The sequence below is a fragment of the Aethalodelphis obliquidens genome, unplaced genomic scaffold (assembly GCF_003676395.1).
Source record: "Aethalodelphis obliquidens isolate GAN/ISIS:26980383/991018 unplaced genomic scaffold, ASM367639v1 scaffold2, whole genome shotgun sequence".
Lineage (NCBI taxonomy): Eukaryota > Metazoa > Chordata > Mammalia > Artiodactyla > Delphinidae > Aethalodelphis > Aethalodelphis obliquidens.
Window position 1 is genome coordinate 63,536,784 of NW_020837946.1, and position 26,441 is coordinate 63,563,224.

Below are 26,441 nucleotides of genomic sequence, written 5' to 3' on the forward strand. Positions count from 1 at the left end.
AAAGTTTCTGCTTCATTTATTTTTCTTGGGAAGATAAAACCTATTGATTTAAGATCTTTACCCCCAGATTCTAAATTGATTTTCTTATTTCGTTATCGTCGTGTTTAGGGCAAGGACAAGAAAAGCATTTCCTTCCTCTTTGTAGACATTTATGTATACAGAAAGATTATAGGTGATACTTGAGGGAGTTTGATGATTAAAAGAAGAGAGATACCTAAGTGGCTAGAAGACTCAGTAAAGTTTCTGATAATAGTGGGGATTTGAGCATTTTTCCCCTTTTCTTTCTCGTGCCCCACCACCATAATTTGATTTTAGGAGCAGTTATCAGTACTGTGAGAGACAAATTAATTTAGATAATTAAATCAGCTAATTTTAGGCTGTTTCTTTAATCCCCCCTCCCCCCAAATCCATCCTTTTTGGCACTGAGCTAGTTGCAATGGTCCCTTGGAGGTTTTGCCTCATTTGGTCTCGGATAGGACCTGACAAGCTGCATTTTTAACAAATGATCTGGGTAAGTTGTATGATTAGGCATATTTGAGAACTCCTAGGTGAGAGGAAAGCCTGCATGAAGACAAGCAGTAGGAAATGAGATTTTAAAGTTGGGTTGGGTCCAGAACGTGAAGAGCCTTGAATCAGAAGGCATGGGTCTGGGAGGTGGTGCCGTAAGCTGTGGGGAGCCGATGAGGGGCACCTTGTGAGCCGGAAACAGCTGTAGAAGTCACATTGGAAGCGGTGGAGAGAAGTGGGCAGCCTGAACGAGGAGCTATCGGCTGGCAGAAGCTGTTAAAGACCTCGAGGCATGAGATAATGAGGGTTTGAACTAGAACCGTGGCAGAGGTATAGGGAGGAAGGGACATGAATAAGCACTATTGAAGTGTCAGAGTGAAAGAGCCTGGCAACTGATGGAGGTGGAAGACAAATCGCAGAAGGGAGACAACAGAAAGAGATTGAGGCTGTATGGATAGCAGGATGGCAGTTGAGGAGGGAAGAGGGATGCCAGGCTTGTTGGCATCTACTGGAGTTTGAAGCGCCACTGGGGCTTCCGTTTGAAGGTGTCCTGTAGGGAGACAGAAATGTGGAGCTCAGGAGAGACTGTGACTGCAGGAGCTGTGCTTTAGCAGTTCTCCCCACATAGGTGATTGTGGAAACCATGTGATCAGGTGAGATTGCCAAGGAGGACATTGCAGGGGCGATGGAGAAGGCCTGGGGGAGCAGTTATGGAGCAGGTGGAGGATGGAGAGAAAGAAAGTGCTGTCACAGGAGCCAAAAAGGTGGAAGTGGTCAGCAGTTTTGAATTTTGCAGAGAGGGAAAGGAAAATGAGGTCTTCTCAAAGGACATTGGATTTAGCTCAGTTTTCATAGTAAGGGGAGAAGCTGGACATTCAGATTAATGAGTAAAGAGATGGTGATGAAGTGCAAGTGGGTAATGTTTCAAAGCTTGATGGTGAAGGGCAGGAAGGGACCGTCATAGCTTGGGATGTGAGGAGACTTTGAGGTCACTGGAGACTTGTATATATTCCAGAGCTCCATGTGGAGGAGGCCTAGTGTGTGTCACAGAGGAATCTAGAGGGCAGTGGTTCCAAAGACACTGACTTTTCATGTATCAAGTTCCAGGACTGTGCTAGGGCTCCAGAGGTAAGACTCAGCCTTCATCTGTAAGTATCCCGAGAGAAGGATGAAAGTTGACAGTATAGATTTGAGCCTGGATGACTCAGGGGTGGCAGCCCCACAGACGACGGGAGGACGTGGGCAGGAAACGCCAGTGGAGCATCAGGATCAACGCTCCGATGAAACGATGCACAGATGCCGGCCCGTGTCGAGGAGGGCGGAGGGCAAGGCGGCCAAGGACTTCATCGAGGACGTGGTGCTTTTGTTGTCCTGTGTAGGATATATGCTCCTTCGCCAGTAGGCAAGGAAGCTTCTTGCAGGTTGGGAGCCAACCTGGGCACATGCTTGGAAATGTATTGGAAGAGTGATTGTCTGTGATTGAAGTAGAGGGAAGATACTCCCAGGTGAAGCTGGAGGGGTGGACAAGAGCCGGAACAAAAAATGTCATGTGGGGCTTCCCTGGTGGCGCAGTGGTTGAAAGTCCGCCTGCCAATGCAGGGGACACGGGTTCGTGCCCCGGTCCGGGAAGATCCCACATGCTGCGGAGCGGTTGGGCCTGTGAGCCATGGCCGCTGAGCCTGCGCGTCCGGAGCCTGTGCTCCGCAACGGGAGAGGCCACAATGGTGAGAGGCCCGTGTACTGCAAAAAAAAAAAAAAAAAGTCACGTGTCTTGATGAGGAGTTTAGGTTTTTACATTTGCAGGTTGTTGTTTTTCTTGATAGCTTTGGGGAACTGTGACAGAATTTAAGCAGGGATGTGCAGTGATGTAGTTTGCCTTTAGGAAGACCGCCCTGGCAGCAGTGTGGAGGATGGATTGGGGCAAGGTTGGCGGCAGCAGCCAGGTTGGAACCTGGTGCTTAGTCCAGGTGAGGATCGGTGGGCACTGAAGGTAGAGCAGGCAGAGAACAGGCAGAGGAGACACTTAGGAAGCAGAGTGGACGGGACTGAGGATTTGAAAGATTTTCATGGGGATGGGAGGTTAAGAGGGAGAGGGAGAGGGGGAGGTTTCAGGAAAAGGTGAGGTTGACTTCCTTTCTGACATCGAGACTGTTTGGAAGGTAGGAAGAAACATTTACTGGGGGAGATGCTGAATGTTTAGAATGTGGTGAGCTTCATGGGATGCCTCTTATCAAACGGAGAGGAGAGTAGACCAGTGTCCGTGTCAGCAAATCGTGGGAGGGTGTAGCCTGGAGACAGAAACATGAACACTCTCAGCACAGGAGCCATAGCTGAGACCAGTGTATGCAGACGATACCGTGGAGTGTGAAGCCCACGCATACACACACACACACACACACACACACACACACACACACACACACACACGCAGAGCCTCTCGACTCAAGAACTAATGATACATTTTCTGGGTGCCTTCTAACTTTCCAGTCTTGGCTATCTACAGGTTAGACATTGGACTCTTACTGGCATTAGGCAGAAAAAGAAAAAAAATGATGGCATCCAAATATATTTAGCTTTACTACCGATTAGCAGATGGTATGAGATGTTTGGATCCTTAGAAGAAGAGCGTCAGATCCCACAATAAGACTTGGATTACTTGTAAAACTCATTTATATTTCAATGCGTGGTCCCACCCCACCCCGGCCCCCGGCCCTTACCAAGGACACCAAAGCTCCTTGGTGTTAAAAGGAGCTCCTTGCTCCTTTTTTTTAAAAAAAATTAACCCCATGAGAATATACAACTATGTTCTTTCTTTTATTTTTCTTTTTAAATCGGAGGTTGGACAGATAATTGTCTTTGGCAAATACATGAATTAGAACATATAGTTTTTCGGAATCTTTTACAGGGAAATCTATGTTACTTACTTTGCTGCTCTGGCAATCTCTTCTTAGTACTAAATGAACTAACAAAAATAGAATTTATGGGCCTTTTCAGCATTGAATTGAAACACAGTTGAGACCTTGCCCCAGAAATAAAACTGTCTGGAGCATTTTTATGCTGGAGCCTTCATTGTAGCCTTCTAAAAATTTATTACTGAGAATTAATTTTCCCAGTGATGTAAAGGGAGTGTTCTCCCGCTGGAGGTGGTGTTTCTTGTTAGCAACAAGAAAACAATGAGGCTCTTATGGTGTCTTTTTAGTTGAAAAAGCGGCATCTAAGTCAGAGCCTGCTTAAGTGGGTATGATGGCGTGCCTTTTTTTTTTTTTTTTGCGGTACGCGGGCCTCTCACTGCTGTGGCCTCTCCCACTGCGGAGCGCAGGCCCAGCGGCCACAGCCCACGGGCCCAGCCGCTCCGTGGCACACAGGATCCTCCCAGACCGGGGCACGAACCCGTGTCCCCTGCATCGGCAGGCGGACCCTCAACCACTGCGCCACCAGGGAAGCCCCGACGGCGTGCTTTTTAAGAGAGACCCTAATGAGAACTATTACAGATTTAAGAGTGTGGATCGTATATGGGTCTTGTTTAGATCCTTTTTTGAATAAATAACTGAAAAAGACATTTTTGAGATAGTGGGACAAGATTGAACCTAGACTGATATTTAATTCTACTAAGGAATCATTGGTGATTTTGTTGTTCATGAAAATATCGTGATCGTGTTTTGAAATGTTCTTCTCTATTAGAGATGTGTGCTGAAGTATTTACAGGTCAAATGATATGAAGTCTAAGGATTGCTTTGAGAATACTGAAGCGTGAAGAGTTGGGGTGTAAAGATGAAATCTCAATGGCAGGACAGTTCGTTTAAAAAAAAAAAGCCTTAACAAAGGTGAATGTAGGAAAATGTAGAAGCCAGGAACAGGAGGGAGTTGAAGGTCTGCTTCTCACCCCACTTTGACACTCCTGTGGACGCGTGTCACTCTTTCTGCACGTACGGTGGTCATCGTTTTGCCTTTTCGACCCGAGAATCCAGGAATATAGCACCACCGTTAGATTGTGCTGTTGTGATTGTAACACCGCACCATCCGGGACTCGGGCAGTGGTCTGGGCAGTTCCTATCTCATCCTTCTCAAAGGCTTCAGCCCCTTGTGGAAAAATGACCATGCAGGGTATTCCTTGTCCCCTGTTACATTTTTGAAACTTTAGACTGAGTAAGACATGAGATGATAACTTGGGTGGAGTGGTCTGTAAAGACGGAATGGGAGAGAGTAGAGATTTCAACATGAGGTATGTTTTTGCATAGAGACCTTATGATGTAATTGTTGGCTCTTCTTTCTTATCAGTTCAAATTTGTACTGGAATCAGACTCTTCACACTTTCAAACCAAAGTGTAAGTCAGTGCTGTGTGTGTATTTTTTGTTTTCTAACTAACCCCCCATCTGAAGTCTCTGCCCTTTGCAGACAGCAGGATAGCGAACTGAGTCCATTACAAAGGGAACAAGATTTCAGCTGACCACCACGGACTTGTTTGCTTCTTTGAATTATTCCCAGCACAGTGGGTTGTTAATATGTTGTCTCCGAGGCAGATGGGCCCATCCATTTGGATCACCAGCTTTGCTCTTAATTGATGTTTACAACTATGCCTTTCGTCTCAAGATCTTCAGATGCTTAGAGGAAAGCCCAGAGTTTCCTTGACACCAGCTGCTACTTTCCTTAAACAGGTGGAAGAAATTTAGCCCCTCAGCTTCCTCATACGCATCTGTTAAGCATGTCACCACAATGACAGGGTCCATGATGGCAAAGGGTAGTAGCTTTCTGAGGACGTGATAAAATGCCTTTGAGCTGCAGGTTGAGATATTTTGGCCGAGAACTTTACTGTGTCTGTATGTTTTATCCAAGGATGATTTAACTTGTTCATTTGTCCAACTAACACGTTTTAAGTATCTGTTATGCAGTAGTAGTCTGTATTGGGTGCTGGTTCACAGAGCCGGGTTTTCTGTTCACTGCAGCAATTTTCAGGTATGTTCTGACTCTAGGGATTATGGACGTGAGGAGCTAAAAGGGTTTCAGGATGTCATGGGGTCTTAACTTGCCTTTCCCCCCGTATCCCTTCAGCAACCCCATGATGCTGTGTCTGCCACCCCTGACATCCCTCTCCAGGGGAAATGGTGAGAAAAGGATGGGGAGAAGTTCCCTCCTGGTGCGAGTTTTGCTTTGGCAAAGCTATTTTTTGGGCAGCAAACAAATGTTATTTATGCATTTAGCAAATATATATTTGTCACCTACTAAATAAAAGATACTCTAAATATATAAGGACTCAGAATAGATTGAACTGTGTCTTACCACCAGGCCATGTGCTTTCCCAGCTCCAGATTTTCTTACATGCTGGAACATCTTCTTAATATCTTTGGAATTTCGTAGCAAATACCAGATTAACAAAAACAGCAGAATCCATTACTCTGGACATAATATAGAAGAACACAAACTCATCCACTTGGCTAAGAGAAATGTGAAGGCAGCACACTGACAAGCACCACCTCCTGTCAGTACATGTCCTGTGTGTGCAAAAATTTGATGATCATTTCATTGACCAAATAGTTTACTGTAATGGTGAGTCTTCACTCCAGAATTCATTGCATAAAAATCAAACATTAAAAATGTTGGAAATCCTAAATTGTTACACTTGTAGTAAATGCAGGTGCACATAAGTTGATCCCATTGTCACGTCAAGGTTTTAGAAGGTTTCATCATTTTCAGTCTTGAGAATTTGTTTGAAAGCTCATATTTCCATCACTTCCTCCCCTCCTGGAAAAGTCATGTCTTTGAACATCGTTTAGAAGTAGGAAGTGGTTACTTTTACTTTCTGTTTTATACACTCCCATGTTGTTTGAATTTTTTTAAAAAAACATATGTGTATCTTTCATTTTTAAATACCTGTTTTCCAACTGATAGCATCATAGATAATAATGATTAAAAATTCAGAAGATACGAAAGTGTGAAGGGGCAGAGGGAACATTTCTTCTCTACTGCTGATGGAGTGAGCAACCCCTAGATTAGTGTTTGATTAATAACTGCGGACGGTAGCGTAGCCAGGTCGACACCTAAACCCAGCCATCACAGTGTGTCTCTCTGCGGCTTGTTAGAATTCTTCTGGTCCTCGTGGTCAGTTCTGCTGCCTGCCTGGAGCTGCGTGCACTTGGCCGTATGCTCTTCTTTCTCGTTCCCACGCCTCCTCCCCCTGCAATTAAGTTAACTTGGTAACTCATTGCTGTATCCAGAGCATCTTTGGCTCTGCTCCACTGCCAAACATTTATTCTCCCTTTTCACCCTTTGGTTTTTCTCATCTGTGTTATTTGTCTTACCAGGACAGAACGTTCCCATTGTTTTCTTTATTAGCTGAAGTCACAGATCAGCTTGGCACCCATTCCAGCAGGAGCTTTCCTTCTCAAAGACGGTAGCTGCAAAATTGGATGCTGCTCTCTTGGCTTCTGGCTGTTGTTATTGTTCTTTGTCACCCTAACTTGGGGAAATGCCATATTGGAGGTTTGATAGGACTCAAACAGAATAAGAAATCTAATTACTTTTTGTTTTGTGCTGCTGCTTCAGAATAGCTCCCTTCCAGCTTCCAGAACATTCTCTCTCACGGCATTGCCCTTTCATGTTGGATTTCCGAAGTTACAAAATTCCATTGTCATTATCTGAAGAGCGACATTTATCAAATTTGATTCTTTCACATTGGAAACTGTTCAAGCATTATAAGAAGTCGCTACAAGTGTGTCCTTCACTGAACTAGCCCGGTGTTTTGAATTGTTATTATTGAATTCTAAGAGTCTTTGTTTCTCTAGAATTTCTTCCAGTTGCCTATAGAATGTTTCAATTCTCTCCTTTTACATTCTAGCAAAAGGGAATGCCAAATTTTAGCAGAACTAGATAAGCATTGACTTCCAAGAGGTCCAAAAAAAAAAACGTTAATGCAAATCACTGGCAAAAGGTCCAATATTTAGCTGTAGCCAGTTATCTATCATTGATAGAGATGGACTTTTTTCTTCTTGGTATTTTAATGAGTAATAACAGGGTCAGACAGGAAAAAATGTAAGTATAAATTAAAATCTGAGGGTTCAGTTGCCCAGAAAATCCAGTCAGAAAACACTGACCAAGGAGCAAAGTATGGTAGAGCCTGTCATTTGTCATGGGAAGGGGTATCAAATATGACCTACGAATTTTTAAAGAATTCCTAACTACACAAAAATGGAAATGAAATTCAATAAATAACCTCATCACCATCCTTATTCTGATTATAGCAGCTTCAGACAGTAACAGTCATTTTAATAAGCTTCTGTGGGTCAGGGGTTCGGGATAGTGTTAGCAGGCTGCCCTCTGGTCATGTGCAGCTGCAGTCAGATGGTCAGGCCTTGTCTTCATGGGTTCTCTCTGGGCTGGCAGCATGGAGGCCTCAGGGCCGTCGGACTGCTTATCTAGTGGCTGCAGGCATCTGCTGCCCATATTCCAGTGAGCAAGGTGGAAACGGCATCACCTTTTCTGATGCTTGGTTCTGTCGGTTACAGGCAAGGCACAGACCCACCCAGGTGTAAAGAGAGGACACTGGACTCCGTCTCTTGACAGTGAGGGTGGTAAGATTCTGGAAGAACACGTGAGGCAGGAGGTACTGTTATGGGCATCTTTGGAGAAAAGCAGTCTGCCCTGGTCTACCCTCTGGCCACAATAATTCACATCTCCCCCACATGCAAAATATACACACTGCGCTTCCAAAACCCTCCAGAAGTCTCACCCCATTGTGGCTTCAGGCTCAGGCTCAAAGTCAAGGGCCTTACCCTCTAATCGTGTGCCTGACACACACCCAGAACACAACAGGAGGATAGGCCTCTTAAAGGTCTGCCCCAAAGAGGGAAAACCAGAGGCACATGGGACCATGGCAGCTGTGGAATTTGGCCAGTTGCCTGTTGCCTGTTCCTCTTCCACTGCTCTCTTTGGCTCTTGGTTCCACGCTCTGGGATCTTACTTCTACTTTTTAAGTGACCCTTCCTTTTTCAAAAGAAAGAGCCAGGGCTTCCCTGGTGGCGCAGTGGTTGAGAGTCTGCTTGCTGATGCTAGGGGACACGGGTTCGTGCCCCGGTCCGGGAGGATCCCACATGCCGCGGAGCGGCTGGGCCCGTGAGCCATGGCCGCTGAGCCTGTGCGTCTGGAGCCTGTGCTCCGCAACGGGAGAGGCCACGCAGTAAGAGGCCCGCGTACCGCAAAAAAAAAAAGAAAGAGCCAGTGTTTGCAGTTCAAGTAGCCTTCTCAGACTGCTTCCTGCCCCTAAAAGTTTCGGGAGCTGAATGCTCTTTTCATTTTGTACTCTCTCTGTTTTAGTCGAACCTGGCAGTAATTTCACAGTACAAATGTCTAAAAAACTTTGTGGGTTTTCTTTGAATGTTGATGGGTTCATGTCTTAGACAAGAGCCATGACCTCAAGATGCTTTGCCTACCTTGGGCTCCCTGTGACCCTGAGGGACCACACCCTTAAGATTCTCAGAAGCCTTATTATGTAATGCAGAGTTTCTGCAAGGTTTGCTCTTCGGAGCCTTAGAAAGCCTTAGGTCTGTTTGAAAGCGTCCAGAAGGCACCGCCTTAGATCTTTCTGAAGTCTTAACAGAGTGTCACACAGTCACACCCTGGATTTGGTCTTCGCCTTGAAGCCCTGGCTGGGTTTGAGAACTGCTGGGTGTCTGGAGAGGCTGGGGATGAGGAACCATTTTGTATTTAACGGTGTGTCCTTTTCTCTCATCTCTCTCTGCTCACGTTTTATCACAGGCAGCGAGCAGCACCCAGGTGTCCCTTCGAGTACTCTGCCTGGAAATCTCTTCAGCTAGATCATTAGGTCCATTTCTGTTCCCGCTTTACCGCAGATATCAGTGTTGCCAAACTCTGTCACTGCACAGCCGGGTCCTCTCATCCTCCAACATCCAGTAATATTCTCCTTGCTTTCCTTTACGCCCTCACTAACCACCTTCTTAAAACAACAGTCCTTTCATTATCTTCCATTATCTTGCGTGTCAGGAATTCAGGAAGGGCTTGTTCTGATTTGGGGTCAGAGTGGAGCTGAAGCACTTTTGCTAGGAAGCCAGGCCACCAAGGAAGCCAGTCTGACTGCCCCGGAGGCTCCTGGGACTGTTGTTGCTTTAAGTCACACAGTTTGAGTGTGATTAGTGACATGTCAGTAGTTCCTGGAACCAGTAACACTACTGTTTTCTTTCTGGCCTTTGTCACCCTGAAGTCCCAGTACGTCTGCTTTCAGGAATCCAGATTGGATCATTCCCCCCGCCCGCACCCCCCGTGGCCACTGGAAAGCCTCTCTGCTTTTCCACTGTCTGAATTCTAAGCCCCCTGACTTGGTAGACCACAGAGGGTGCAACTCACAGGCCAAAACTGTCCCACAGACACATCATTTCTTAGGCTGTGCAGGAGAATTTTATTTTATCTTGATGTACACTTGTTAACATTAAAAAAAATCAAGAGCATTCACATAAAAATCCACTTCTCTGGAAGAATCAGAAGATCTGGCAACACTGGGATACCTTCCTGTGGCAGCAGTCAGCTCATGCTGGGCACTCCCTTTGGGTGTGTGTGGTGGTGATGAGGTTGGCCCTGTCCAGACCTCCCAGGTCCTCACTGGGTCTGCTTTCCATTTCCTACCTGGTTCCTGCAGGCCTTTGAAGTGGCCATTCTTATTGTACAAGTGTTCCACACAGCTTTCCAGCCTTATTCTTAGCTGTTTCCTTAAACCCAGCCCCTAGACCAGCCCCAGTCCCATGTGACCCAGCCCTGGCACATGAGTCAGCAGAACTCTATAAGTTCATACCTTCCCACTGGGTGGCATAACTTCTCCACTTCCTCTGCCTGGTGAGTTATACAGGTGGTCATCCTCTCTTCTGAGATTTCACAGCATTTGTATCTCTGTTGTAGCATTCACATTTTCTTGAAATTATTAGCTTAAATGTCTGTCCACCTCTCTGGATTGTGAGCTACTCCAGGATGTAGGCTTTTATTTTATTTGTCTTTTGTCTAGAACTTGTCACCAAGGCAGGTATTAAATAAGACTTTGTTGACTGACTGAATAAATGATTCTTTGAAAAGGCTAAAGCTAGCTCTCTTCCCTGTAAGAGTATACAGTTCAGTATGTCATCTGTTAAATGTAACACAGAGTAGAATGATATAAAGGTGCAGGCAAAATACCAGTGAAGCTTCTTGGATTGGAAGAAAAGAGGTAAGTAGAGATTGTGGAAGGGCAGATCAGGCCAAGATATGTATGTGATACACATGTAAAAAGGTAGAGTTGTGTAAGTATTTAATTTGTACAAAACTGTATTGTGGGTGTCTGATGACATATGGTGGGAAATAAGTCTTGAAAAGGTAATTTGGAGCAAGGGTATGGAGAGACTGGAATATTAAGGAATCTGAACTCATTCTGTAGGCGATAGTGAACTCTTGTTGTTTTTTTTTCTTTTAGAGAAAGTTCTAATCTGTGACTTGTGGCAATATGAAGGAGAAAATAGGCAAGAGTGTAGAGGCCAGAGGATGGATTAGTCGTTCGTTTTAATAGGAGAGACAGGAGATCAGCGTTGAAGGGGACCTGATCCAGCACAATGGTAGCTGAGGAGGTGAAATCTGCAGAATATAGTGTTTGATAGATTTGGCTTGTGAGAAAGGTGATAATATTCATGATAATAGCACCTGTCATGTCTTGAGTGTTTATTTATGTGCCAGGCATCATGTTAGGAACTTTATATGATTGTGCCCTTTGGCCAGAATGACAGGGGTGGGGGAGTTTCAGAGGTCTTTTTTTTTTTTTTAAACCCAAAATGGAATTTTATTTTAAATTGAAAAAATTTATAGGAAATATGTGCCTTGTTATCCAGTGAATGCTTCATGCAGAAACTTTATATGTATATACAAACACACACACACACACATACCCATGCACTGTAGAAATAATACATTTATGTGTGTATTTCTGTTTCTTCTGGGATTAGAAGGTACAGACAGAAATGTCAACTAGGCTGGTAGTTCTCCATCTTTCACCATTTTACTTCTCCCAAATAATCTATCAAATAATCAAGGTTCCAAATTGTTATAAACAAAATGAATAATCTTTCAGTGACATTTACGTTTACCATTGATCTGTTGTCATGTTAATATTTACAGGAGATTTGAGAACCTAGTTTCATGCTTTAACTAGAAGGATCTTTGTTTCCATTTTGCAGAAAAATTAATCAGGTATAAAATTTTTGATCCTGTTTGTAAAATTTATCATGCATTCCTAGATACAAAGGAAGCTTGAAAATACTGTGATACTTTACTTTCCAAATCTAAAGATTAGAAAAAAAAAGTTTTCTGGTCAGTTTGAACTTATGAACACTTATGGACATAGGTGAAATAACAGAATATCTACTCATAATAATTTATTAGGATAACTATATATAACTGTTAAATAACTTGCGCAAAACATTTTTATTTAGAAATACACCATTTGTTCTCCTTTCTTACTGTGTATCAAGCAGTATTATTTATGCTCTGACTTGCAGTGTTGGCAGTAACTATCATAAAACCAATTTTTGCATCATCTAACACAGTTTTTCAGAGGACGCCCTTTTCACTTCTATCTACATTAAAAAAATATATAGCCCTGTGTTTCCTCATGATGCTTTCATAAGAAGTGTTATCCCAAGCCATATGTATCAGTTTGAGAAATGTTAAGATAGTTTCCCCCCTGCTCCCGTACTTACATTGGTATATGTTTGGTATATAAAAATCAATTACTGTGTTGCTTTTAAAGGTGAGATTTGAGAGGCTTGTGTAAGAAAATTGAGATATTTGCCATTGCAAAGGAAAGTAGTTATTTCCAGGAATAACTACTAAGTTCTTGTGAAACGTTGTCAAATTTTAAAATGTTTCCGTGAGCTGAGTCTTAGTGGCGTGCTTGTAAACCTTGAGAACTGCCACTTTGGCAGTAAGAGGGGAGTGCAAATCCTAATTTGTACTATTTTTCTATTTCCATTGTGTAAATACTCCTACCCTGGCCAATTTAAGTGAGCACTGTGAAGTCAGGTGTCTTGTAAACTTTCTGAAATGCTAACAGTGGGCTTTCCTGAGCTAGCATGAGCCAGCTGCACCCCGGAAGTGTTAACTAAGACAGGCGACCCTGCAGAAGTGTCGGAGTGAGGCTGGGGTGGAGCATTAATAAATGGGCTGGAGATGGCGAGCTAGAAATTGATCAGATGTTCATATCCAACAGAGCATTTGCAAAACAAGACTAAGAGATGAAGTCTCCAAGGTCATTGACTTCCATGGAGAGAGGGGGCTCTGGAGACTGTGTGTTTTAGGTCACTAGACAACGTCGTCTAGTGAGCTAAGAGCAACCATTTTTGTGTTAAAGACAGAGAACAGCGGGAGACAGAGCAGGACAAGAGAGGAGGAGGAGAAAGGTTACCAACACAGGTTTGGAAAGAGTGTGAAACAACGGAAGAATGGATTTCAGCTGTGTCTGCAGGATCACATTATAGCAACAGAGAGGAGTGCTGAATCACACAATTGTGACGTTGTTAAATCTTGGGGAGAGAAAGCAGGCAGTTTTCGTGGCCAAATGCGGACAGATAACATTTTGTATGAGACTGAAGATTGAGGAAGTGAGGGCAGCAATCAGAGATGCTCTTTAGAAAAATGTTGACAGTGAGAGGGGAGAGTGATGGAGTGATGGAAGCAGCAGAAACTGAGCCCCCTCCCCGCCCTTTTTGTTGGGGGAAGAAGTATAGGAGATACTTACACATGTTTGTGATGGATGTAGAGGATCCAGAGCCTGGCTGTTTGTGTCTTGAAGGAATGAATGAGTGAATGAATAAATGAGCACAGTAGGAGGCGTTGGTGTTGTAAAGGAAAAGGAATCCATTTTCGTTACACACTGGAGGGAAAGAGGCTCGGGGGGGGGGGGGGGGGGGGGTGAAAACTTTTTTTGGGGATAGAAAGCTTGGGGTATAAGTTGGATGGCCCTGTTGCTCTCAGGGTCGCAGGTGAAGTTATTGGGGTGAGTGGGGTAGGGCGGGATGGGCACTCCTGTGAGTAGCGGCAGCAGGGGATAGCCCTGGAGTCTGGGGTGGGACTTCCAACGCCCTCACTCCCAGCTGCTTGAGCTCCAGCCGGTTGTTTAAATTCCCCTGCGCCTCGGTTTTCCCTCTGAAAAAACGGGGGGAATAAAATGGTTCTCAGCTCCCAGGGCTACTGTGAAGGTTAAATTTGTTAATATGTTTCAAGTGCTGAGTCACTTTTGGTACATGAGTAACAGCTGGTATCAAGGGCTGGGGAGGCGGACTTAGACTAACAATGAGCACAACTCCTCAAACCTGAGGGACCAGACTAACAGTGAGCACAAGTTCTCAAACCTGCGGGACATGTGAATCACCGGCGAGCTTGCGAAAAGGAAGATACTGATTTAGTGGGTCTGGGGTGGGGCCCAAGATTCAGCATTTCTAGGTGATGCTGTTGCTGCTCATCTGGGGACCACGCTTTGAGTGGCAGCGTTGTAGCAGGACTGTTGCCCCGACTAGGAGTGGCCAGTGGTCCCCTGTGACATCACCAGGCAGTGTGCCTCCTCTCCATTGGCTCAGGCTGAGCCCAGGCTTTCCTCCAGGTGTGGGGCGGCCAGGAATGGGCACAGGGCCATGGGGCACTAACAAGTGCAGCCTCAAGAGCGTCAGCTGTGGGCTCCGGGCTTTATATGATACGGGAGAAGCCAGGCGGGGTTGATGGAAGAGGCGGAAGCAGACCGAGGGCCTGAGAGCACAGTAAGGCCAGGCAGTAGGCGTGGGACGGAGGTGCCCGAGAGCTGGGGGGCACAGGGGCCAATGTCAGAGTATAAGCTATGGGGACAGGCAAATATTTACTGCTGAAAACTTGGTGAGTCTAATTTTATTTCTTGGTGTTTAATTTCTGATGACTTAGAAGGCTTTTTGTTTGCTGGGCTGTGCCTCAAGGACATTATAAAGGGCAGTTGATTAGAAACAGGTTTCCTACTTCTGGTTAGTAGAATGCCTGAGGAGAGAAAAGTTACTGGGTGTTGCTTTCTGCCATGTCCAGGGTGTCCTTGGTGGGCAGATGTGAGGTGGGTGGGCTCCCCATCTTGGGTTCAGGCTACATACAGCCAGGCACGTAGTTTGTCCGGCAGGTGGAGGGGAGGTGGAGAACAGGATTCCCAGAGATGGGAAAACCATTCCAAGGAGCTCCTGAAATACCACTCCAGGGAGAAGTTATGTGGCAGTGGAAGTAGCTGGCCGGTGCCTTGGGAGGAAGGGCATGCAGTACTGAGACGAATTCTACTAAACTGTGGTCAGTATTTCTTTGGGTCACATTCATCCTTTGTTCAGGAGTGTGTTAGAGAAACACACTTGCACTTCTAACATTTAACCCCTTGTATAGAAAGTGCTTCCGTTGGCTCTCTTGTACTCTCTTGTATACATCCTTCCTCCTGTTCTGGTGTCTGGGGCCAGGTGGCAACCTGAGATATTGTATGGAGATCCTGGGTCCTGGTATTTATAGACAGCTCCTGTTCGAAGGGGCACCCCTGGGAAGATGAGTCCCAGAACAGATCCAGGGACTGTGTCCCTTGTTGCTGCCATTCCCTCTCCCTGGCCTTCCCATCCTGGCTCTGCCTCTGACCTGACCCCATGGCCACAAGAACTGGCCGGGGAACCACACCGTTGTTCCCTCTATCTGTCTGGTGGAGCCTGACTTTTTGTGGGAATCAGAACTTCATTTCTTTAATGGATTTTCATAAAAATGCTGTTTCAAGGAAGAGAAGATAATATTACTTTCCTTTTCAGAGGTATGGTATAAATAGAACTGCTCAATTGTGTTTTATTCCCAGTTTTGGGAATAAATGTTATTGCATGTAAAACTTGGTCTAACCTCGCTACTGCCAGCTCTGACCTGAGGAATTTGTGGGCTTATGAATAGCTCTAGCTGTCACTTAAGTTGAGCTTATTTCTCTGAGAAGCACTGGGCTATTTTTTTAAATCGCCAACAGAGAAAAAATTTCACTTAACCACCTCTTGGCTTTACTCAGTGAGTGAGCCATTTAATAGAATAAGAGCGACGTAACAGGAATGCAGTCAGAGTTCTGAGGGTGGGTAACCTCCATGCTCATCACGGTAGGGGATGGGGGAGGATAGAAGCTTTTACGCATCTTCTTTTGAAGCATCTATTTTGTAGATTATTCTTCAGTTCCTAAATAAAAACCCCATTTGTTTAAACTATATGAAACTTAGTTGCCTTGGCTCAAGACCTAAAAGCTTCCTGTCATCCCTACAAACTCCCCACAAGGATGTAATTTTGTAAAATTGCTTTCTGGTCTCTTCCGCAGAGGTCAATGTCGCATAAATACACTGTGAAACCTGGGTTTCACATTATGCTGCGAGTTTTTTCCTTTCCAATAAACGGAGACAACAGTCTTAAGGAATAAATTTGTATTCTTATTCTTGCTACGCTTACACCAGTATTTTATGCTACCTAGATTTTTGAGTGTTCGTTGTCTTAATTTCGACATTTATTTGTTTAATCAATATTTACTACTTAAAGGCCCATCCCACCATTTCTTTCAATGCCTGAGGCTATAATCCTAGACATTTTGCTTTATCTTTCTCTCTTCCAGCAAATAAAACTAAGAGGAGGGACACAGTCAGGGTTATAAAATAAAATAGAAATAGAAGTTGGCCATTTTATTGTCTGTAGTTGGATCCCACTTGAAGAAACAAAACGGACAGCTTTTGTAAACATAGAGCGAGAGGAAAAAACATAAACTAAATTTTAGGGTGTGAAGCTGCACTATCTCTTTTCAGAAAGAGAGATTTCCCTGCTGTGATCTTTTGAATGAGTACTTGAAGAATACTAATTCGTCAACCGTGCTTGGGTTTTACAGTCTGAGTGAAGGTAGAGTTTTTTCCTGTTTATGATCCACAATTTTACTTTTCTTCTCACTTCTTAGTTAATATTAATAGTATGTTTTGTAGTAGATGTGGCTTTAAATGCTTTCTTGTAATGTAGTCATTATCAGATTTTCCTCCGTATTGCTCTCGTCATGATTAGTGTTGCTAAGAAAATAATTAATTTTACTGTATATGTCAACAGAAAATCTCTTCTTTATCCATTTCTTTGTAGCTTTAAAATGAGCAGTCTGTTCTAAAAAATCCTGAAGTGCATTGCATTTCAGCGTCTTTTCTACAGTACCTTGCCAACATCTATAAGCATCATTAAAATCACTGTCATTAAATAGGTCTTTCCAATGACTCAAAATGCAAGTGGAAAAAGTATCTTACGCCAAGCACAGAAGGAGTTTTTACTAAGTGCTAAGTGTTTTGAAGGTGAATTAGTGGAGAAAAAAGCTTTTTAAAAAAAATTGAGCACAACCATTTGCAATTATGAATAAGAACCTTTTGCTTGTTTTTTAAGTTTCTACGTCGCAGCTCAAGACCAAGTGTTCAGGCTTACTTGTACAGGTTCCACATGGTAATGCCTTCAAATCAAACCCAACCCCAGGTCTGCATTGTTTATGACTTCACATTGATCCAACACGTGTGAATGATTACTTTACACCTAAATCCTGTGGTATTTCCCTTGGAACTCATGAACTTCCTGTGGTATAAACTGGATAGTTTCTATTATGGAAAATAGTCTTTCTTCATGTCATACTCTTTCAAAGTCTTCACAGGACATTTTTAGACAGCTGGTTTTTCACAGTTACCATTCAGTGGCATAGGAAAACTTGCATTTGAATGGGAACCTGAAGGCTTTTTTTCTTGCCTTCATTTTGCTTTTACACCTGTGTGATATCTTGGGTCACTTTCTGGGCCTTCGTTCTCCCATCTGTAAAGTGAGGGGGTTTGACTAGACAGTCTCCAAGGTCCCTTTCCACTTGCGGTTTCTCTGAATCAGTGGATCACTGGTTGTTATGTTCACGTCTTGTTCGCTTGCTACATTGCTTTGTTTAACCACGTCTCAGACCATGTTTTGCTCTGTTTTTTAAATTGAAGTAGAGTTGATTTACAATGTGCCAGTCTCTGCTGTGTAGCAGAGTGACTCAGTTATACACACATATGCATTCCTTTTTCATATTCTTTTCCATTATGGTTTATCACAGGATATTGAATATAGTTCCCTGTGCTATACAGTAGGACCTTGTTGTTTATCCATTCTAAATGTAACCGTTTGCATCTACCAACCCCAAACTCCCAGTCCCTCCCTCTCCCTCCCCCTCTTCCCCCACCTTGGCAACCACAACTCTGTTCTCTGTGGCTATAAGTCATCTCCGTCCATTTTTTAAAGCAAATTACTTTGGTCAGAGGCTCATTATTCTCAGTCATCCGCTCCTTTGAAAAGTTTTGCCTTTTCAACCACAGAGACACGTGGAGAGCATTCCCCGTGGACCACATCTCTACCCTAGCTCAAAAAAATACGAAATCATGGCAGAAAATTGTTATCATCTGTTTAGTTCATCTGACACGGCTGCTGGTTGTCTTGCTGTGTTCCTGGCAATCCTGAAAGGCGTGTTAAGAATAGCCTTGATGTTGTGTTGTTTTGCTCAAGTAGGTTGAGCAGAATCCTGGGAAAATAAGCACGACGTCAGGTTCTGAAAAAGAGCAAGGTGGCAACAGAAGGACATTTGCGTTTTTGGTATAGGTTGGAGATGGCTGATGCCCTAGACTAGTATGCTTCTTCAGGCTGCCTGAGTCCCTTGTCTTCCCTTAGTCCTCAGTCTCTCGCTTGCATGCATTTCCTTAAGCAGTTTTGAAACCTACCACGTGGACTTTCACGTGTAGTGATTCATACAGTGTTAACTGAAGCCAAAGTGAAAAATGGGCTTGATCCTTTGGCTGACGTGTGTTGTACTCTTCCAAAATATTTTGTTCTACACAGAGTAAAACATTTCAAGAACTTAATATCTTTGGAAAGAGGATGAGTGTAGGAGTCTGGAGGCTGTGTAGTCTTTTGGGGTATTCACTGCTAGTTACCCCTGAATTCATAACCACTCAGGTTACTTTCAAGGTAAGCGTATGCTGTGTAACCCAAAGAGCTGCACCCGCAAACACAGGTTGTGTTCAGCTGGTGAAGAATTGGGTGGATTTGTTTTGGTCCAGGTGAGAAGAGTTCCGGGGTCAAGCGGTCACCTTCATAAAACCGAAGACGGTGACTGGGAGTGGAGTGACGACGAGATGGATGAAAAAAGTGAAGAAGGGAAAGCTGCGTTTTCGCAAGAAAAGGTAAAATGACATTGATGATGATTTTCTAACCTGTGTCAGTTTTATTTTTGTGTTTTTGGGGGCGTGTGTGTACTAATGAATATGTAATTGTTTTACAGTCACGAAGAGTAAAAGAAGAAAATCCAGAGGTGAGTGGTGGTTATTTATTTAGTTCTTTGCCTCGTCTCCCCCCCAGCCTCCTCCCACAAGTATCAGTCTGATCTCTTTGGGGAAGAACCTTCAAAATTTTGTTCTCGTGGTATAGAAAAAAAAGAAAAGGCACATAGGCTTTGCGGGTCTTGATACTGTCTGAGTTACTTTGGAGCTGTGTATATTGGGGCAGATTACTCTCTGAGCCTCAGTTTCCTCCTCTGTCAAATGGGGGTGATCACAATACTTATAAAATTGCTGTGAGGATTGATAAAATCACATACATGAAGCACTCAGTGGAGTTCTTAGCACAAATTAGTTACTCACTTCATCTTAATTCTTAGGATTACTATCACTTAGAGAACATACTAGGCATACAGGAAAATGTCTCCTAGATTTTTAGTTTACCATGAAGCAAGATATTAACATGGTTAGGAACTCTAGGTTGAATTTGTTGGTTTTGATTTTTAAATCTCCCGGGTAACTTAGTAGGCAAGGAACAGTCTTTCATCAGCCTCCCTTTGAGAACTGGTCATCTTTTGATTAACTTTACTTCCTCCACTGGTTAATTATTCTAATGACTAATGATGACTGTAGTTCAAAGGACTTCCTCATTCTCCTAGAGGAAGTTTAAGCGTATTTAAATAGTTCCAAGTATTTTACAAATCTAGTATTTAATGTGTACTTTGATAAATTCTCTTTAAGAAAACAGAAGACTTCGGGCTACAGATGATATCCATCCCAACTTTCTTTTTAAATTTCCTTTTAATTAAATGGAGTAAATCTTATCATTCTGCTTTAAGTGGCAATAACCAGCTGCACCATCTAAGAAGAGAGCATCAGAGCTACAAGCCACTCTTCCCCCTGTCATTCTCCCCCACCCCGGCTCTGGTGTCTTTTCATTCTCATGCCTCCTTGATGGGCCTTTCCTAGGGATTTTTCAGTCTGCCTGCCTCCTACTGGTAACTCTCCTTCAGATCCTGTTTCCTCCTATATTTATCATATGAATTAATCTCTCTATTTCGTACATCAAATATGAGCTTTGATCAAGAAGTTAGAAGGATGGTGGTGTGCTCCACAGTAGGACATGTTGGCTACACACACATCCTGCTGGATTTTTGCAGTGATCTTAACCCATTATCATGAACTCTGCCGTCTTCTTGCCCACTGTTTTATCTGGAGTGAAGTGCAGATCAAGGTTTTTCATCTATTTCTAAGAGTGACTCTAACTAAAAGTGTCAGTTCTCCTTAGAAATAGAACAAAATAACATGATTCAAGTAGCGTCATTGACTCAAAAATCATTCGTTATTGGTTCACTGCAGGACATTTTCGTTGGAAGATATTCACTGGAATTCTCCCTTACTAGTATAGGCTGATGGGTGTAGGTCTTTCCTCATGAGGATTTGTTAAGTTTATTTTGAGAATATCTTACTCTGTACTCGTTGCAATTGCTCTGATAACTGATCTGTTATTTGGATAATAGCAGTATCTTTCTGGCAAACGTATTTTCTTCGTAGACAGGAAAAAGAGTAGTGTATAGCATGCTGTCAGTTGTTCATCAAACATCCCTGTCAACCTTCTTGAGTGGAATTTGAAAGTCTTAGGCACCTTACTGTATCTAGACTCGCTTGATTTCCCAGTGGCATATGTCTGTTCCCATACTGGCTTATAATTAAGGAAGCATATAGATAAGCTTCTTATTTCTGTGGAAGGATACATTAGTTTGAATGTAAACACTCCCCCCAAACTTTAGGAATCACCAGCTCTCTCTGCTGTTACACAGCTTCCCACGCCATTTTATTGTTTTTGTTTTTTGGGGGGTATTTTTCACAAGGCTGGCGTTTCAGCATCCTGAGCTGTGTTCAGAATCTCTTCAGTGTTGGTTCCTGTGTCCTTTCAGCTTTTGATTAAAGTAGCCCCCTGATTTACCAGTCACACCAAGTCACTTTTTGGATGTGAAGCAAAAAATATTTTTTAATCTATTATAAAGGGAATTAAAATGGTTGAATATTCAACAGACATAAAGCATATAAATTATATAAACGTAAATTATATATATAAATAAATATATATATAATATAAATTATATATATATAATGTGTGTACTGTGTGCACTGTTTAGTAGATGTTGGGGATACATCAGTGAGAAAAACAGTGCAATCCTTGTCCTTGTGGGGCTTCCATTCCAATGGGAGTAGATAAACGATATCCAATAGCCTTCATAAGTAAGTAAGTTATGTGGTTTGTTACAATGGAATAGGAGTAATGGAAAAAAATAGAATAGGGTAGAGGGTGAGGTAGTATGGTAGGGGTTTATAATTTTAAAAGGGTTAGTCTGGATAGGCCTTACTGAGAGGCACATAAAGACTTGTAAAAGGGCTTCCCTGGTGGCGCAGTGGTTGAGAGTCTGCCTGCCGATGCAGGGGACATGGGTTCGTGCCCTGGTCCGGGAAGATCCCATATGAGCCATGGCTGCTGAGCGACCATGAGCCTGTGCTCCGCAATGGGAGAGGCCACAACAGTGAGAGGCCTGCATACAGCAAAAAAAAAGACTTGTAAAAAGGTATGGGAGAATTAAATAGAAATAACTCTGAAGGACCACTTTTATCCTACTACCGTTCTTACCCCTGTGACTGTCCTATCTTTCCAGAGGTTATAAGTTTACAATGTTTTCTTCCAGACCTTTCCTGCTCATTCACATACAAATATGTACATAAAGAAGTCTAGCATATCATTTTAAAAATATAAATGAGATTATAAAAACTATAAAATTTTGCATCTTGCCTTATATCTTGGAAATCTTTCCACAGTAGTTGCTATAGATCTACCTCTTTATTTTTAACTGCTGAGGAGTATTACCTGTCAAAATGGTTTACTTAACCATTTCTTTCTTCTTGAGCATTTAGGTTGCTATTGCAAACTGTATTCCATTAACATTTTTTGTGTACGCACTTTGAGGGGCGCACATATAAATAAAGCATAGGTACATAGAACTGTGATTTACAGTATCTGCTGATTTGGGATTTTTATAGCTGTTATCAAAAGCTGTATCATGTTAAATATCTTACCATTGTATTTGTCAGTTATACCTCAAAGCTGGGGAAAAAGGCTGTATACAGTCGCAGACAGTGTACCTTATACCTTTAAACATCTTTTAAAGGGAAAAGATGTACTAAATGGCACATTGAAATGGCAGTGTGTTTACTTCGTAATAAGCTTTTCAGTAATATATGTCATTTAAATTGCAGTTGAGATATTTACTTGACTGTAAGCCACTAGGTGACTGGGGATAGTATTTTTTTTCATGTCCATGTTCCCTTAGCATCTAGTAGACATGCTATATGTATTTGTTGGTGACATGGAAACCTATGCACTGAGAATCAGACTCTAAACAAGTGCCTGAATAGGTCTGTCATATTTATAAGTAGGTAAGAAGTGGGGGAAGGATCAGAAGACGTTTTATGATCGAGCTGAAGTTCAGAAAAAGTAGTCTTAGTTCCACTTAAGAGTGAGATGCTGCAATAAAGAAGGGGCATTTTAGAAACGCTTATTTTGTGAGGGGCTATTGGGCTTCCTGGAAGTATAGGCAGAATGTCCAGGTATTACAGCACTAGTTGGAGAAGACCGAGAAGGCAAGGGTGGGGTATTTGCCAGAGGGACCTTGGGTAGATGTGCCTGGTACAGGACCGTATTTGGAGATGAGAAATTCCGGTGTAAAACGTAAAGTTCCAGAGTTACACCACTTGTCTAATGAGATTCGTAGCCAAACTTAGTGAGAAATTGGTCCTAGTGTGTTCTTAACCTGGTTTTTAAGAAATAGCCTTGCAAAGTATTTGTCACCTACTAGTAATTATTAGTTTGTAATAAGTAAATAATTCATGCTAATTTCATTTATTTAGTATCTTATTCCACTTGGGTGGTGGAAGCCAGTGGAGACTAAAGGTTAATAATATAACAATAATAAAGAAGTTAGTTAATTGGACAAATGTTTAATCTGGGTCTGATTTCCCATGGAGCTGCGTTAGGCACTGTGGCATTGTGGGAATTATACAAAAGCACAGAAGAGGGCCTTCTCTCCAGAAGCTGCTCATCTCTTTGGGGGTAGGGCTCGTGAGTGGTATTTGCAAGGACAAATACCAAATAAGTGGTATTTCTTAGGTAGGGTTTCCTAGTTGATACAACATCCTAGCTTATATAAAACCTTTCAACTATTATCTCATTATTGATTTTTTTTTTTTGCTTTATAAAAAATTTTCATTGTTGTGGTTTGATCTTCTTTTTGACCAGTGATTTTGGAATCCTTTTGTCAGTCTCCAAAATAATCAGTACACGTCTTATAATTCTTTAAGCAATTTTTATACCTTAATTTTTTATATAAAAGTAAAACTGACTTTATTTTTCATTCTTTTTAAATTTATTTGTTTATGGCTGCATTGGGTCTTCGTTGCTGCATGCGGACTTTCTCTAGTTGCAGCGAGCAGGGGCTACTCTTTGTTGTGGTGCGTGGGCTTCAGCAGTTGTGGCTCATGTGCTCAGTAGTTGTGGCTCGCGGGCTCTAGAGCGCAGGCTCAGTAGTTGTGACGCACGGGCTTAGTTGCTGCCTGGCATGTGGGAAGTTCCCGGACCAGGGCTCGAACCTGTGTCCCCTTCATTGGCAGGCAGATTCTTAACCACTGCACCACCAGGGAAGCCCTGCCTTTGTTTCAATTCACAGTTTCTTTTGGTTTCATTTAAGTGAGGAGGACATTTTCCAAGGCTTCTATTAAGGAAGCGCTCGGTTTGTAGTAGCCCTTCTGTTAGGGGTCATGAAAACATGGTTTGCAATCCTGGCTCCACATCAGAAAAACCAAAGGCTTTAAAAATGCGGATCCCTAGACCCAGCAAATCAAATTGTGATTTGGTGGTTTGGGGTTATGTCTAAGGCAACTCTGATTTTTAAAAAATCTGTTCATGTGATTCTGATACGTGACTAGGATGAAGGACTAGTCGCTCTGAATCCAAAAGCCCAGACTGGAATCCAGGAAGATTGAGTGCTGCAAATACCTGAAGATTTGTTTTAAATATCTGCCTATCAGAAGTCTTAAAAAAAAAAAAAAAAAAAAAAAACCCAAACAAGCAAACAAAAAAACAAAACGACTAAGACATTTCAGAAATCCCTTGGAAAAGTTGTCCTTATTTAATCAAGTGTAATGGCGCCAGGTGGGAAGGTTTGATGACAGAAGCCCTGTAGGGCCCATGACAGGTATATTGAAGAATTTTGTTGTAGGTCTAGGCTAGGTTAATTGTTGCCCAACTCTGATATTTTGTTCTGAGGAGAAAATCCACTTGGTGTGGATTTAGGTTGAGTGAATTTTACCAGAGCTTAGACACAGTGTGAAAGCGAAATTCATTGCTTATGTTACTCAGTGCTATTGCTGGATGATTGTTAAAACTGCCGTTAGCTTTTTGAAATTATTTCTGATGACATTGTGTTTTCCAGACGCCTGTCAGCTCTCATGTTGTCTTATACCCATTTGTAGTTGGAGGCAAAGATTTGATTTCTCCCTCCAAATTGATTGTACTGGATCACAGACGGCTTTTGCTTGATGCTTTTATGATGTCACTTTCTAAAAGGTGTTCTTATTACAGGTGACTGGCTTTCCAACTAGTTGTTGTTAAACTTAGAATCTCCTGCAATTCTGAAAATAAACCTTTTGTTTTGGAGTAATTTTAGGTTTACAGAAAATTTGCAAAGATAGTGTACTCTGTAGGGTTCCCGTACATTCTTCATCCATGCTCTTTTACCGTTAATTTCTTTCGTAGCCCTGACGTGTTTGTCACAACTAAAAACCATCAGTGCTCCATTACTATCCGCTACATCTCAGATTGTATTTGTATTTCATTAGTTTGTCCACTAGCATCCTTTTTCTGTCCCAGGATCTAATCCAGGATAACACAGTGCATTTAGCTGCAGTATTTTTAAAAACAGAAAATGAGAAGATTAGATAGAGCACTATGAAAAATTAGAAAGTGGATGTTGTCCCTTTTTTGTCTCTATTCCAAGGTGCTTTCCTCTTTCACTCAGTCCCAGAGGCCTGTCTCCAGGGCCGTGTCCAACATTAATCTGTTATTCTTCTCTTCCTCTGCTATCAAAACACCCATTCTCTCAAGTATCCTTCTTAATAGCAAACTGTTTAAAATTTTAAAAAATTCCAGTAGACAAATTTATATTATACTGTTAATGAATGACAGCTGCTTAATGTGTTAGGTTTCTTGTAAGTTTTTACATTTAAAAATGCATGCCCAGAAGTCATGCCCTAAACTGATAGAATGGGGTCCATAATGGTGAAATTTGGCAGACTACAGTTGGTTGTCAGGGAAGATGTTTTGCGCAGGGAACCTCCCTCTCCAGCCCTCCTGTGCATCTCTGCACATTTCCTGCCCCAGTGGGAGCTGGAGACTGGTTTCTTCATCACGTGCAGGGTTACATCTACACAGTGAGGTTGCACGGTAATAGCTCTCTGTGCCCCTAACTGTCCGGGAGTAAGGGACAGGGCGTGAGATGGGCCTCCCCAGGGGAAAGAGAAGTTGTCACCTCTGGTAAATGCCATTAAGAATTTTCCATATTACAAACCTTCTTTGACTAAAGGTAGGATATTCTGTAGGTGATGTGATGTGGCTTTTGGTAGTATCTCAAACCTTAATTAAGAATGAACTTATGAACAAAACGGAAACAGACTTACAGACATAGAAAACATATTTACGGTTACCAAAGGGGAAAGGGGGGGTATAAATGAGGAGTTCGGGATTAGCAGATACACACTACTGTATATAAAATAGATAAACAACGAGGTGCTACTGTGTAGCACAGGGAACTATATTCAATATGCTGTAATAAACCATAATGGAAAAGAATATGAAAAAATATATGTATAACTGACTCACTTTGCTGTACACCAGAAACTAACACAACATTGTAAATCAACTATACTTCAATAAAAAATAAAAAGAAAAAAATTTAAGTTAAAAAAAAAGGTGGAATCAGTCTGAAAAATTCTTTACAAGAGATCATTTGGGATAGACCAAGGCCCTCTGGCTGGTTAATGAACACGGGTTGTTTGTTCTTCTAACATAGTCATTTCCCCCCAACATTTTAATATGAAAAACTTCCAAAATATTGCAACATTAAAAACATTTTATAGTGAACATCCACCCAGCAATCACCTGGATTCTGCCATTACTATACTTCATCTCATGCACAGCCATCTAGTCATCTGTCGGTCTACCTTTGTTTTTGGATGCAGTTCAAAGGAAACTGCAGACGTGGGTATACTTCCCCTTGTTTCTTCATTACTAACAGAGTTATTTTCGCGGAAGCAGAGAGAGTAAGAATTTTACGCTCTTAAACTTTAGAAAACTCTTGCCACAAAGAATTTCTGATGACTTCTGATAATTTTAGAATCGATAGTAAGTTTAGGGAATAATATATATTTTTCATTCTTTGTCAATGTTGTTTCTCTTTTCGTTTGCCTTTCAAGTTTTGTTCCAGGGCAGAGTTCACAAAAGTAGGGATTGAGGCAGAAAT

At 42.4% G+C, this 26,441-nt stretch overlaps 1 protein-coding gene across 5 annotated transcripts in view; it reads left to right on the plus strand.

The window, feature by feature from the left end:
- STK39 (serine/threonine kinase 39) overlaps positions 1–26,441 on the plus strand; it is a 476,424-nt gene that overhangs the window by 332,365 nt on the left and 117,618 nt on the right. For all 5 annotated transcript variants that reach the window (XM_027129207.1, XM_027129213.1, XM_027129185.1 and 2 more), the window contains 2 exons: positions 18,625–18,747; positions 18,846–18,875. In XM_027129207.1, the coding sequence (XP_026985008.1) occupies positions 18,625–18,747; positions 18,846–18,875 (153 nt within the window). The remainder of the gene's footprint in view (positions 1–18,624; positions 18,748–18,845; positions 18,876–26,441) is intronic.